Source organism: Protopterus annectens, chromosome 3.part1 (assembly GCF_019279795.1).
Source record: "Protopterus annectens isolate FY-2018-M chromosome 3.part1, PAN1.0, whole genome shotgun sequence".
Classification (NCBI taxonomy): domain Eukaryota; kingdom Metazoa; phylum Chordata; order Ceratodontiformes; family Protopteridae; genus Protopterus; species Protopterus annectens.
Genome location: NC_056732.1, coordinates 372,003,328 through 372,018,815, shown reverse-complemented (window position 1 = coordinate 372,018,815; position 15,488 = coordinate 372,003,328). Strand labels below are relative to the sequence as shown.

Sequence of the window (15,488 nt, the reverse complement as noted above, 5' to 3'; positions counted from 1 at the left end):
TGCACACACATACATAGCATGGAGCAAATCAACAAAAGAAGCCGGAATCAATATTGCCATTGTATTTCTCCAATTTAAAAACTGTCTTCCATTAAACACTGCACTTTATAATATGCCACAGGGAAAATAATTTAATAAAAACTACCCTTGAAATAAAAAAATAAAAAAATACTCCCTCTAATAGACCCATGTCTTTTAATGGAGATGACATTAGTGAATAAAGTAGAGGAAACTGGTTCCTGCAGATTTAGGCTTTGAATGGAAGTTTTAATATTGAAGTTAGCAGATTATAATACATATGCATTTACCATTACATGAGTGAATGCAGTTGTATTGCTGACTGTGCAGGTTTACAACTTCATTCACTAATTTTATTCATGCAGTTGCCTGCTAGTATGTATTGGTTTGTTCAGAGAATGAATATGTTGTGTTGTAGTGCTGTCTGAGCATATACACAGTGTCATTCCTTCAGTAAATCAAAATGCTTACTTGTTGAAAATGGTGGGTTATAATTTACAACACTGCTACAAAAAAGTTAATCTGTTGCGGCCTAATTCTCATGCTTGTATCCAGCTGGGAGTTCCGACTCAGGAGACACCACAGCAGCCATTCTCCCTCTTATTCCATGCATTATCAGCAGTGCCACCAGCTTTCTGTCTCCTTCAGCCAACAGCCAGAACTGGCTGTCTTTTCCAGATTGCCATGTATACTATTTGAATTACTGATTTTCAACTCCAGGTTTAATTAGAGATTGCCCTCTATTTAAAGCCACTGTCTAATTAAAGCTGAGGTTCAAAACCAGAAATGGAAATTTTATTTATAGCTTCTAACTAAAGAAACACTGTATTAGCTCAAACAGAAAAAAGAAAGCATACGAGAAGTTGAATGTTTTAGAAAAAAAGTGTGAGCCCTGACTAAGCAACATTATCTAAAGTATCCGTGTTTAGGTTTAAGTCATCAACACAGCCAGCCACAAATTATAAACCATAAGCTACATAATCATTTCAGTGTAAGGATTGTTTTAATAATTCTCTTGTTTCATGACAAGAAACTAGCAGGCAGAAATCACATTTGGAAATGCTTTAAAACTAATTATAAGAGTACTTTAACAATAAACACAATGGTCTGAAATGCTGTTTGCAAATAGCTAACAGATGTGTAAGTTCTGTTTGGAGGATTCAATGCAGCAAATGGAATTCTTTTTGTCCAGCTCACTGGTATACGGTTAATGCATTCACGAGGGTGCAGTTCTCATCAAGGGTGTGCCTTGCTTTTGTTTTGATTTTTTTTTTGCCAACATATTACAAAGCAGCAGAGATTTGAAGACACACAATATCATCTTTATTGCTTGCACATGATGCTGTCCTATTTGCTGCAAGTGAATGTGACATTCAGTAGGCAATGAATCAGTCTGAGCATGAAGTGGATAGCAACTCCAAATCAGAAGTCATGGATCTCTAATGAAAAATAGCGGACTGTTCTCTGCTGGCAAAAGAGAAGCAACTAGTTCAAGATGAGGGGTTTAACTGCCTAGCGGTCATCATGAGTGGCAGCTGAGAGGATCAGACCAGAAAATGGGTGCATGAGCAATGCAGCAGGCAATGCGATGGACTGTGGTGTTGATGCAGGAAGTAAGTTATAGGACAAAGCCTTAAATTGATTGGTCAGTCTGTATCACCACCTGTACTAACAGTCATAAGCACTAGGTAGTGATGGAAAGGATGGGATCACTATATAAGTGGCAAAAATAAAGTTCCTTCTCAGGCTTGTTGGGCTCATTCCCTCTGACAGATTGAGAAGACGAGACACTGCTCCTTTGGTTTCAGAGAAAGGGAGCTGACGTGGCTTAAGTGCTTGGTGAGAATACCAATATGTGGCTATGTGGGACGTACACCACATGCAGCACACTGAGAGGAGACCAGAGCTAGACCCAGGTCATACTGAAGAGATTATATCTCTTCATTTTTTTTGAGTGATGTTGGAGTATCAAACAGAATGAGCTGGTAAATGTTGTTAGGTCTAGGAAAGCCTGCCCTGCCCTGTCTGGTTTGCTGTTACCATGATACTCATCATGAAAGTGGTTCTAGAAAATGGATGGCTAGAAGGAATGAGGGATGAATTTCTTTATGGTTGGAAAGACAGAACCTGAGAACAGTTCAGTGTAGATTTAGTTTTTGCAAAGAAAATAGTCATAACCAGTTGCTATAATAACTACTTTCATGGACTGTGGGTAGGCCGGCCTGCTATAGCACAGTGATTGTTAATATTAGCACAATGATTGTTCGTTTCTATCAACTAACAATAGTTATAATTCACTCTAGTTCACATACACTAAGAGCTTGATAATACAGGTCTGGTTATGGGATTTATTAAACAATGGTGCATGTGTATGGGTAAGAAATAAAGTAAAGAATAAAAATGTTCACAACACAGTGTACTAGTCATGCAACAAATGAAATCCCAGCAAAATGTACCATGGAACTTGATTCAGACAAGGTGATCATATTCAAAAATTTAGAATAACCTTGTAGAGCATGTAATATTCAGAGTTGCTTACTATGTTCCACGTTGTTTGGCACATTCTGTGGGGGCATTTTCAATATGGCTATAATAAAGAATAAAGCTGGAAATGGCAACTCAGTCTGCTTCAGAGCTGTACATTCATTATGTATTCATTAGTGCATTTCTTGACACCCACTTTACCCTACTGAGGATCATGGAAGAGCTGCAGTACCTCCTGGTAAGCAATGGGTAAAGGGCAAAGAAAGAGTTCTGTACAGGATGGCAATCCATCTCAGGATGCACTTACATAAACACCTCACACTGAATACACAAACACATATCTATGGGCGATTTAGTAGGATCACCAGTTTATCTATGGTATACTTTTGGATATAGCAGAAAACAGGAGATACCAGAATAAACCCATACAAGCATAGGAAGGAGATGCCAGCTACTCACAGAGGGCACCTCAGCCAAGAACAGAACTGGTAAAGAGGTACTGTACTGCATGCAGCAACTCTAAGCTCTGTAATATTGTGTCCCTCAGCTGTATATTTTCTCTTCTTTTAGAACAATCTTTACTGGTTATCCCACTTGCTCTACTATATACTACAAACAAAAGTGGTTGCAGCAGTGGCAATAAAATGAGTAATATTACTACCTTAGGTTGCTACCTCTAGTTTGTTCTCAAGTGCAACATGAATCAGAATCTTAAGGAGAAGAAAAGCATTGTTTGACATACATGCCCAGCTTTAATTAAACACACTCTTCCATCCTCAGCTCATTTCAGCTGTGGATGGAAGCTGAACAAAACTCCAGTGCCCAATTCATCTATAGTATGCTTTTGGATATGGCAAATCATTTAAAAGAGTCCTTTCATACATATGTTTTCAACACTTTAACCACTGTCAGCTAAATGCAAGCTGTGTTTTTCCCCTGTAACAGAACTCCTGAAATGTAAAAGAAAACTTTACATGCATAATACCTACAGCTTCTAATTAGAGATGATGACAGGACTTCTGAATTTCTGACTTCTGATTTGCCAGTAGGGGTCAGCCACTTCAGACTTTTTTATAGGTTTCTATCCAGAAATGGAAACTGCCTAGCTTATAGTATTTTGTAGAAAAACTAATGAGGCAATATGTGTTTGCAGCATGTAGACAGACCAACAGATATCATTACATGCACTACTTATGAATTCTCACACATATGACTGCATACATACACAAATACATAATTTCTTTCTTCCTCTGTCTCTCTGTCACACACAAACTCATACACACATGACTACATGCACTCTGTGACTTCTTACTCATGCAAAGCAAGCTATATACACAAATATAATTTAACAAAACATACAAAGTTATAAAACATAGAGTAACATTTGCTCCCCCATATTTATACCCAATTGATGCTGATATACAGTAAAAAGCACAAACATGCATACAAAAACACACACACACGGGTCTATATTACATATCCGAACACTTAAATGTTCGAATTGCTAAAGATTGACCTTTAGTGATCGAACATTCAAATGTTCGAATATGTAACAAAATAATATTAAAAAAAAAAAAAAAAAAAAAAAAGAAAGGGTTTAAGCAGCGGGGCAAGCCCCCCTGCAACCCCCATACCCGAGCTACTTAAATATACCAACTCCAAGATCGTACTTCAGTGCGGAAACAGGAAATTTCCCATTCCCTACACTGTAGCGCGATCTTGGAGTTGGTATATTTAAGTAGCGGGGGGTGTGGGGGGTGCAGGGGGGCTTGCCCCCTACTTACACTATTTTGTTTTTTTTTAAATTTTTATTCATATTCGAACATTTAAATGTTCAATCGCTGAAGGTCAATCTTTAGCGATTCGAACATTTAAGCATTCGGATATGTAATATAGACCCACACACACATATACTCTCGCAGACATGAATACATGCAAAAGCACACATTTTGACTGATAGCAACACACATTAACAAACCCATAGACACACATATGCACAAATCCTGTGGTCCATCGAAGCAGCTACTAATGCACTTACTAGGTCACATATACCCAAACATACACACTTCAACACATCTATATAGATATACACATATATAGATACACAGTCTCACACAGATGCATGTGCATACATACATACATAAATACATATATACATGCAAAAGCACACTTCCTCAAGATGAACATATGTGTAGCTACATATGACATAGCACAGCACACACACAATTATTATAAATCATGAAAAGATAGTTTGACAATTAAACTTCATAATCACATTAATTTTGTTAAGTACACATAATCTCTTAATTGCAGTTGGCAATGAAAAAGTTAAGGATTATCATATGTGAGGGAACACTACAAAAACAAAAGCAGAGAGGCCATCATGAGATAAAACACATAAAGTTGGCTACCTTGTAGCACCTTAGGTTTACTTTATACTTCTAATGCCTCTACTCAGTCTTACTGAGTTCTGTTAAAAGTTATATAATCAGAACTGTCATGTGATATATATATATATATATATATATATGTAAACAAATCAGAGATATTTTATTGATACAGTTATTTGCCATGCATATTTCAAACACAAATCAATCACTCAGGTCATATTACCTGAATTTTCTCTCTGTCCTGCAGGTCTCAGCACAGGAAAGCCACCTGCAAATAAACCACCTAAGGACTGCGGGGATCCACCTACCCCACCAGCTGAAGGTGATGTAGTTGCTCCTCCTCCTTCTCTGCTTCCACCTTTTGGAGCTGCAACAAGAAAGATAATGTGTTACTCTTACAATGTTCAGGCTCTGTCATATCACAGATCAAAAGACTGTCTCATATGTGTACTTCAAATAAAACAAGCTTTAGAACACATGCGGTGACAGAAATTTACATGCAAGAACGTATTTGTAAACCAGAAAAATGATTCAGTCACTTAGATGTACTGACCAGAAAAAGATAATGCTACGGATTATGGAGAACATAGTTCACAAATGGTAGCACATGGTGTATTGTACTGCACTGCAGAAGAAATTAGTTTACATCTTTTTCTGTTAAGTCTGGCTTCTACGGAATGTATTTAATAAGTATTATAAATCATGAAAACATTGTTTGTCAATTACACTTCCTAATTACTTTAATTTTGTAAAGCATATACAACCTCTTAATTGCAGTTTTCAATGAAAAACTTAAGAAAAGGATTAGCGTGATTTCTGAAGTTGGGCATCTCCAAGCTCACAGCTTTCTTAAAAATTAATGAAGATTCACAAAGCTATGAAATGTGCATTGAAATTGATATTATGAGCTAGATTAATGTGATTAATAAACAAATGCAACATCAGACACCTAGGCTCCTATCTTGTGTGACATTCTCACTCACTGTAAAGTGTGACTAGAGATAAACAAGAATGCATGAGATACAATGGAACAGTATTAGGACTCTACCAACACAGAAAACATGCCTTAGTGACTGTCAAGGTTAAGTTTAATATCCACATTGGTTACTTCTAAAACACCTCACTACTGAATTTATAGGCAGCTATTCAAACTGCATAATCCATACTGGGCACGTCCTCATACGAGACCACACAGAGCACATGGTTTCACAACATGAAATGTGGGGTTACTACATAAAGTCTGTAGGGCAGTAATAACAACACTAGGAGACCCTAAAATTACAGTTCAGAGTTTAACCTCTCTACCTCTAACTGCAAAGTAACCATTAAATACATGAATTAGATGATGAACATCTTGGTTATGTATCTAAGCATCAAGACGTTTAAAAATAACCAACTGTCCAAACAACCTATGCATTCACACACAGTTCTTTGTTATACCATGGCAAACATCACAAACATTCATTTTATTACCTGCCTCTGTTTCAACAGGAATACAAACAATATGAAAAATACTTTTAACAACTGATCCTATTTATTATTTTGTTTCCAAACCTCAGCTTATGCCTCATGCTAACTGAGTTGTAATCTTTCAGAAGCCTGACAAGGATATCCTGTTACAAAAGGGTAATTCAGCTGAATGTATATATATTTATATGCAATATTTTTTCTTCATCTGAATGCAAGAGGTTTGTTTGCCTTAAAAGTATTATACTGAATGTAACCACAATGGCTGCACCCCTTGCTGATTGACATGAACATATATGTCAAGGTAGATATCACAGATAAAATCAGGTGCTGCAGAATTTTCTTAATTGTCAGTCAGCTGCAGGCATATGTGCATACACCCACATACCACACAAAATCATGCGCACACACACACACACACACACACACACACACAAGGCATGCACATGAGCACACCCTCTAACACAGACATATATATATATGCAGAAACACACAGGCACACACATGAGCAATACACACACACACACACACACACACACACACACGGTTTCTGTTGAAACTGAGAGGAGTGCAATTGCAATTCTCAGAACAGTGAAATGTGTGATCATGGAAATGTATACCATATCTGAATCTGACAAGAATACTCTGAAGTACCAAAGTCAAAGTAAACTTTATTATCATTCAGAAATCACACAAGTGCAAAAACTGAACAAAATTCTGTATCTCCAGACTCAATGTGCAGATAACCTATAGACTATTTTCACAGACATTTACACATGTAACACCTAGTTATTACATCACGGACATGCAGGTAGACAGACTAACATTGCACATAATTGGAAACATTTTATTACTTTTCGAACTGAACACTTACTTGCATGAGACTTTAGTATTACACAGGTACTTGGCTAAGACATTGCATTGATCCTTGCCATACTGTCAGATTTACAATATTGCCCTTACTCTGAGGTTTAGCAATCTCAAACTTACTATATATAAGTAGCAGGGGTTGGGGTAACTTTACAGCATTACAGAGAATTTTGAGAAGTTACCTTTGTTTACCTTTAAGTTTCATAGCTGCAGGACATCTAATTACAGATCTCAAACATATGATTATGAGCAGACAAGCACACATAAATATTATGTCTATGTATCCCAGACTCTGATATCTTATGTACCAAGTCTCACAGCCCATATCGAGGGGATGGGATGGAGGCGGGTCTTATGGCTGTAAAATAATGCAAATCAGCAATGTGAGAAAAGACCCACTTCTCAGGCGTGCAGTTCAAGGTCTGCATTCCTTGTGGAGATTTGCAGAAAGTATCTCTGTAGCACAGCACAATACACTAATAGATTCTTAAATTTTGAGCATGATAATCATCTAAAAAACAAGTATGAGACAAATACAACAGCATAAGAGGTCTCATTCTACCTGCCTTAATAGCACACTTAAGCAAACTAACAGAGCTTAAGGGAAACATCAGGAAGCTCAAAGCAGAGTATGGAGTTAATATAGCCACTAAAACTAAAAATAATTACAGATCTTTTTTTTAATTATGTCAGGAAGTACAGCACTAACAGCTAACAGTGTTTGGAGGTAAGTCACAATAATACTCCAGTCTCTGACCCAAAGGAAATAGCTAATATCCTAGCTAAAAATATTACTGCAGATTTTACTCCATCCACAGTTACAGCTATGCCATGGGGTCCACAATCTCAGCCACCGCCTTTTATGGAACAGTTTCTCTCAGCCCTCTCAAAAACTAAGGATACTGCATCCATGGGCCTAGATAACATACCAGGTTGCCTAATTATCAGTGCAAATCTAGCCTTTCTGAACCTCCTACTTAACTTCTTTAATCTAAGCCTCTCCACTGGTTACATTCCTTAAGCCATGAAAACCACCACTGTAATACCATTATACAAGGGTGGCCCAGCCATGGACCCTGGTAACTATATACCCATTAGTATCACTAGCCTCATGTGTAAAGCTATGGAGCACATTAGCTCAGAATTCATTAATCTGAACATTAAAAATCTCAACCTTGCACCCTCATTAATATGGCTTTATCAAAGGAAGGTCCTGCCTTGTTAACCTCATTAATTTATTTGAAAAAGTAACTGAAGTAGTGGGTCGTGGTTATGCACTGCATACAGCATATCTAGCTCTGTCCAAAGTCTTTGACACTATTCCCCATGCAAGTATTACTGACAGACTTGTAAATCTGAATATAAATCCTTACATTGTGCGATGGATGGTTCTACCTGACATAATCGAAACCACACAACCAGTCCATAAACACGAAACCACACATAAAAACCCATACAAAACAAAACACATCCCCATTCCACAAACCACACACACAACACAAGCACACCAAAATCCCATAAGCCACACACTAAAACCTTACCCTAACCCTAAGGTCACTATCGCGCGCACACTTACCTACCCCTCCCTCACCCCCTAAACCCTGCAACTCCGCCCCCTCGCCCTCCCTACTCCCTCACTTAACCCCTATTATCCTATCGCCTAACTCCCTAACTACCCTACCCCTTACCCACCTCCCTAAAAACTAACCTAACTAACCCACCCTAACTCCCTCCTCTTAACCCTACCTAACCCTCCCCCACCCTACTCCACCCCTAACACTAACTACCCACAGACCCCCCCCCTCCACCCCACCCTTCACACACCCCGCCACTCACCACTTACCACACTTAAGCACCGTCACTCACTACCGCCTATGTCTCTTCTGGAGCTCCGGATTCCGATGTCGGTCTTCTCAGCTGTCGACGAAGTCAGGTAGAACCGCGATGGATAGCTAACTGGTTGTCTGATAGAACCAATGTGTTTAGAGTAGCATATGCCGGTTTTGAAAGCAAAAACATTATCAGTGGTGTACCACAAGGCTGGGTTACAGGCCCTCCCCTGTTGGGTGTATATTTCTCAGGCTATCAGGCAAGCACTTCTGGCCTATAGTTAACTAAGATGGCAGATTACTGTAAATTGGGTGCTGTTATTCAATCTTCAACTGATTCACAATTGATTCAACGTGGCTTAGATCATGTTAACAATTGGTGCAAAGAAAATGGTCTCAAAATGAATGTGAAAAAATAAAACATATTTAATTTTGGTAAAAATACAGTTTCACTTACCATATAGGGGATTCACCCCTCATGTCCGACACTGTTTTAAGGTATCTGGGTATTCTTATTGATAATTCCTTATCATTTGACCATCATGAATCCATAGTAGTTCAGAAAGCCTTTTATCTCCCCCATCTAGTTTCCAAATCATCATTAGATCCAAAGTTGTCTTAATCCCCATTTACTCATACCTTATCAAACCCATTATTGTATATAATGCACCTTTTGGCATTCATTTATCTAAACATATCACATAACTTGAGAGACCTTGGAGATTCATAACTAAAAAGATCAGTGACTGCAAAAATTTTAGTCATCAGGAGAGACTGGCAGCCCTTTATCTGTACTCATTTTCTTGCAGACTCCTCAATGGCGATTTATGTCTGACCTTTTGTACCAAGAAAGATCAAACAATATTTGATACGTTACAAACATGTCACATACATTCTTTTATACAATTATCAAACCAACATTACATAAATTGGTCAATTTCTGAGTTCCCTTAAACCTAACTCCTCCTCCAAAACATTATTCTGCATGTATTTTCCCCTCAATTTCCATTTTTTTCTATGTCATTTGCTGTTACCCTTTTCTGAAGATCCAACTTCCAGTTCTTTTCTTTTTTCCAGTTCTTGTGTCTAGATATATGGATGTCATCATGCCCCTTTACTTAGCCCTTATTAAGCCAATCATTGAATATAATGTCCTCTTTGGGATGTATCTTTTCAGGCACATGCAAGAAACAGGAACACCCAGAGAGATACCTCACTAAAAGGATACAAAACCTAAACAACATATCCAGATAGGACTGACTCAAAACCCTGTCACTATACTCTGTATATCCTACAGACTGGTAACAGTGACCAGTATCTACCATACAAGGCATCCTCTGACCCAATACTGATGGATTTACTGTACATCAGTAGTCAAATGGCATCAGAAATACTCAGTCTGTGGATCTAAACCTCTTCTGCAATATCAACAGAATAGTTTGGAGAGACAGGTGTAGCTCAAAGAGAATACTGGTTAACTGGAACAGACTTCCCATCCACATAAAACAAATCTCATTCCTGTCAATATTCAAGCTTGATTTAGATCTATGGATGGGAAATAGAAAATATGCCTCAATACTGCCCCTGCACATACCACCTCTCCAGATCTGGCCAAAGCTTTTGACACAATACCTCACTTAGGCACACTTGAGAAACCTACTCAACTAGGAATAAAACCATATAGCACCCACTGGATTGCCAATTGGCTCGCACAGAGAACTCAAAATGTCAGGATAGGTGAAACTACCTCCACAGAAAGACCAGTCACCAAAGGAAGTACCACAAGGCTCAGTAAAAGGACCTCTCCAGTTTGTCATCTACTTCTCTGAAGTAAAAGCAAACACCAGGAGTCTCTGTCTGACAAAGTTTGCGATGACTGCAAATTAGGAGTAGTGAACCAATCCCAAAATGACTCATCCATTCTGCAGGAAGGCTTCTCCCAAACAACCAGTTCCAGAGCCAAGGACTAAAACTAAAAGCATAAAAGTACATTACTGTATCCTTTGGGAAACCAACTACCCTGGGAGATTGCCACACTGACAATACACCCTTAAAAGTAGACCCTTTCATATCGCAGTGCAGTGTTTTGGAAAATATGGGGACAGTAAGAAGCTTATATTTGACCAACATGTGTGTACTGCAGTATGAAAGTCCGTCTATGTTGCACATCTTATAAAGACATAGTTTCCACATTCAAGGATGTCGTTGCCCCCATTTACTCTGTTCTTATCAGGCTAAGCATTGAGTAAAATGCCCCTTTTAACATGTATCTGGCTAGACATAAGCAACAACTTGAAAGCCCATATAGGTTCCTCACAAAGAGAATACAGGACCTAAAACATAAGTCCTGCACAGACTGCCTCAAAGCACTGTCAATGTGTTTAGTATCCTACAGACTATCACTGTATTTAGTATCTTACAGACTGCTGAGAGGGGACCCATGTTTGGCTTACAAGGCATCCTCTGACCCTTTACTGATGGAACTACTGCACATCTGCAATTCAACTGATATCAGATATACTCATTCCAGGGACTTAAACCTCTTCTGTAACTTAAACCACTATTCTGGAACAAATACCCCCTCTATGTTAAATAAAGTGCATTCAAGTGTAACCTGGATCTATTAATGGGAATGAGGAAATTTATATCAGGACTGCCCCTGTAATACTTATGAACAGAGGCAGCACCTAAAAGTCCGTCCTACATCATGGCCTCTATAAACTTTCAATGGTATTCCCTAGAAGTAATCCTTATACTGTGGGTAGTACGTAAGTATACACCTTGAAACAAGGTATGCATAATTTTAACTAACTGGATAGGCTTAAAATGGCTAGCAAGGGCAGTTAACCAATATTCACCTAATAGTCTTTGACCACATATACAGTTTGCATTGTGAGAACAGGTCAGCATAAACAAAGATAGAGGACTACAAATGGGCCTTCTGACTGGTATGCAGCACTTCACCTTATGCAATTAGTACAATTTTTATGCACAGTCATAAAAAATACATATTGTATTTGATTTGAAATCTATGTAGAAATCTAAAAAAAGTTTGTTATGACAGGTACAGAATATATTGGGGGAGAGAAGAATAAGTATTTACTTCAAATGAGGTTTATGCTTGTCACATATCATCCTCCATCGATCTCACCTTTTAACAATAGGATGGGAAAATTCCTAATGGCTATTACTCATCTGTGTGAGTTCCTTTCTTAGGACCCCTATAATATGATACTAAACACAAAGGACAAATAAATGAAGCACAGTGGAAATGGGATGGATTGTCCCATCTATGTTAAGAGAAACCAAAACAACCAAATACCACAAACATACCTGTCAACTTCTTAGAGCAAGAAATCTGGACAAAACCATAAATAATGGGGGAACAAAGGCTCAAAAATAGGGACAATTGCATTAGCAGGAATTTTCTGAAAGGCAGAACATCTGTATCTGAAATGTCTGTCATTTTTTTCTGACTTCGCTCCTCAAAAATTTGCCAGTGTTTTGCTTGAAAACCACAATTTTATGAGAAACAAACCAAAAATAAGAGGCAGAAATCTGGACATTCTACGAAACTCTGTACAGCTGAGAGGTATGACCACAAACCCTCTTAATATGGACTAACATTTTTAGTGAATTATTTGCTGCTGATATTCTCTATTAAGTATAGATATCTAGAATGGCTTGGTGATGCCACAAATGCGTGATTTAGCTATAAAATTATGTTCTGTGGGTGTCAATGTGTTGTGCCTAACTTTTGTAACAAGAAAAAGCAAACAATTATTTGAGTCAAGGCACATTAATGTGTAAATCCATACACCAATTACAGAAAAATTGCATTCTAGAGTATTGAGCACTATCCATTACTGACAATTAGGCATTCACAAATAAAACCCCTACGACAAAGCTTTGTGGGGTGACCTGGTATACATGAACAGACTCAAGGCTTATCTAAAGAGTGCACAGGATACTGTTGGTTCAAAATATGTCACAATAAGCAGTATTACAGTCCTGGGAGATCATTTGTGTCATATTACCATATTCATGTAGAATTTATAGGCTACATAATGGATTACCAATTGAAGATTAAGCACATTCCAAATACCCGCAGGCGGCCCGGACAGATTTAATCATTTCTAAACAGAAAGAATATGAAAGACTACAAAAGAATGAAACAAACTGTAATTAACAATGAGGAAAGCAGAACACCTGGAGTATTTAAAAACTTCATTAAACATCCCTCACCACAAAGGAGGCGCATCTACAGACCCTGGGAACTATCACCCCATTAGTCCAAAGAGTCTGATATGCAAAGCTATGGAACGCATCATCATGGACCTAATAAACAAGGGTATAGGGAATCTCCAATCTCTGGATCCCACACAGTTTGGTTTTGTGAAGGGTAGATCATGCCTGCTCAACTTGGTTGACTTCTTTGAGTCAGTCACCAGAGCGGTGAATGAAGGCAAGGTGGTTCATACAGCCTACCTTGATTTGGCCAAGGCTTTTGATACCATTCCCCACTCAGGAATCACAGAAAAACTCACTAAGCTTGCCAACAACCCCTATATCACTAGGTGGATTGCAAACTGGCTCACAGATATAACCCACAGTGTGAAAGTAGCTGACTCTAAGTCAGACTGCCGATTAGTTATGAGTGGAGTCCCACAGGGTTCGGTCCTGGGTCCACTCTTGTTTGGTATCTACTTCTCTGAAGTCCAGGCCAACACAAAGGGATTCTAGCTAACAAAGTTTACAGATGATTGCAAATTGGGAGTTATTATTAACTCCCCAAGTGATGTTGACATCCTACAGAATGGCCTCACTGTGACCAATGACTGGTGTCAGAACCATGGCCTTAAGCTCAATGCCAAAAAATGTGTCATCCTCTTTGAGAAAAACCCGGTTCCCATGAATTACCACATTGATGGTAGTCCACTGAACACTGAAGATGTTATATGAGATCTGGGAACACAGGTTGACAGCAACCTCTCTTTTGATAACCACATTGCCACTGTGGTCAGAAAGTCCTTCTATGTGGCACATCTCATTACTAAGGGTTTTGCATCCAGGAAGAAAGAGGTCATTGTCTCCCTCTACTCTTCCCTCATTAGGCCAATTATTGAGTACAATACCCCATTTGGCATGTTGCTCACTAGACACCTGCAACAACTGGAGAGACCACAAAAGTACCTCACAAAGAGGATCCTAGGTCTTAAACACTTGTCCTATATGGACAGACTCAAAAAACTCCAACTATTCTCTGTCTCATATCACCTACTTAGAGGTGATCTCTGCTCGACTTACAAAGCCATGTCTGACCCAGCTCTGGTAGAAATGCTACATCTAAAGAAATCCAAATCCCTCCGCACCACATGCTCCAGAGACCTCAACCTCATTACCACAATTAACAGAACATGCAGGAGGGACAGGTTCATAACCCAGAGACTGCCCATGCTATGGAATAGACTTCCCATACATGTCAAGCAGAGCACCTCACTGACCCTCTTCAAGAGAAATCTTGATGAGTGGATGGGAAACAGAAAAATCACCCTGGGGATAACACCAGTGGCTCTACTCGACAGAGGCACTGGGAAATAAGGTTGGGTGGCACTATGCCAGGGTAATCCTATGGCTAGCGTTGTAAAGGCCACTGGGCCATTAGCCTAGTAATCACCTATGAACCTATGATATCAGGTATTTTACACCAATAGCTTGATTGAAAAATTTATGTCAACTATCAAAAAGACTATAAGAGCCAGCAGCCATGGCAACAGATTATTGCAACATAAGACTGACAGTTTTCCTTTCTACCTACAGAAATGCAAATCATGCAGCCACAAATGTCACACTTGCTACACTGTTGCTGAACTGTCAATTTCTGGTCCTTAGTGCAGCAGACCTCTGAGTTGTTAGTGAGCTGCTTTCTGTGTCCAGGGTACAGTGGCTAATTCTTTTTGTCTTCATTTTCCTACTTTGTGAATTTCAGCAAGTCACTTAACCAGACAGTTACTCTTGAAAAGGGACAGTTGTGTCCACTGAATACCCGGTCAACAAATGGAAAAAAAAATTAAGGCTAAAACTTGATGCTAGAGGAATACATGTCCAACAACTTCAACACTTGAATGAGAGAGATCTGAAAAGTTTAACCACAGGATAGTATAATAAAACTGAAAGACTATAGACAATGTAGCCCTCTTTGACATGCACCTGACCAAACATATGCACCAGTTGGAATGACCACAAAGGTTCCTTATGAGGAGAATCTAGGATATAAACACATTTTACTATATGGAATCTCTTACAGCCCCATCTCTATACTCTGCTCCTACAGGTTACTGTGAGGTGATCTATGCCTGGCATACAAGGCATCCTCAGATCCAGCTCAGATGGACCTTTTGCACATCTGCAAAATGAACATTAGAACAAC

General features: G+C 38.8%; 1 protein-coding gene across 6 annotated transcripts in view; it reads right to left on the bottom strand.

Annotated features, from left to right (window-relative positions):
- The window catches only part of WIPF3 (WAS/WASL interacting protein family member 3), a 1,105,312-nt gene that overhangs the window by 206,935 nt on the left and 882,889 nt on the right, over nt 1-15,488 (bottom strand). For all 6 annotated transcript variants that reach the window (XM_044066832.1, XM_044066827.1, XM_044066830.1 and 3 more), the window contains one exon: nt 5,116-5,259. In XM_044066832.1, coding sequence (XP_043922767.1) covers nt 5,116-5,259 — 144 coding nt within the window. The remainder of the gene's footprint in view (nt 1-5,115; nt 5,260-15,488) is intronic.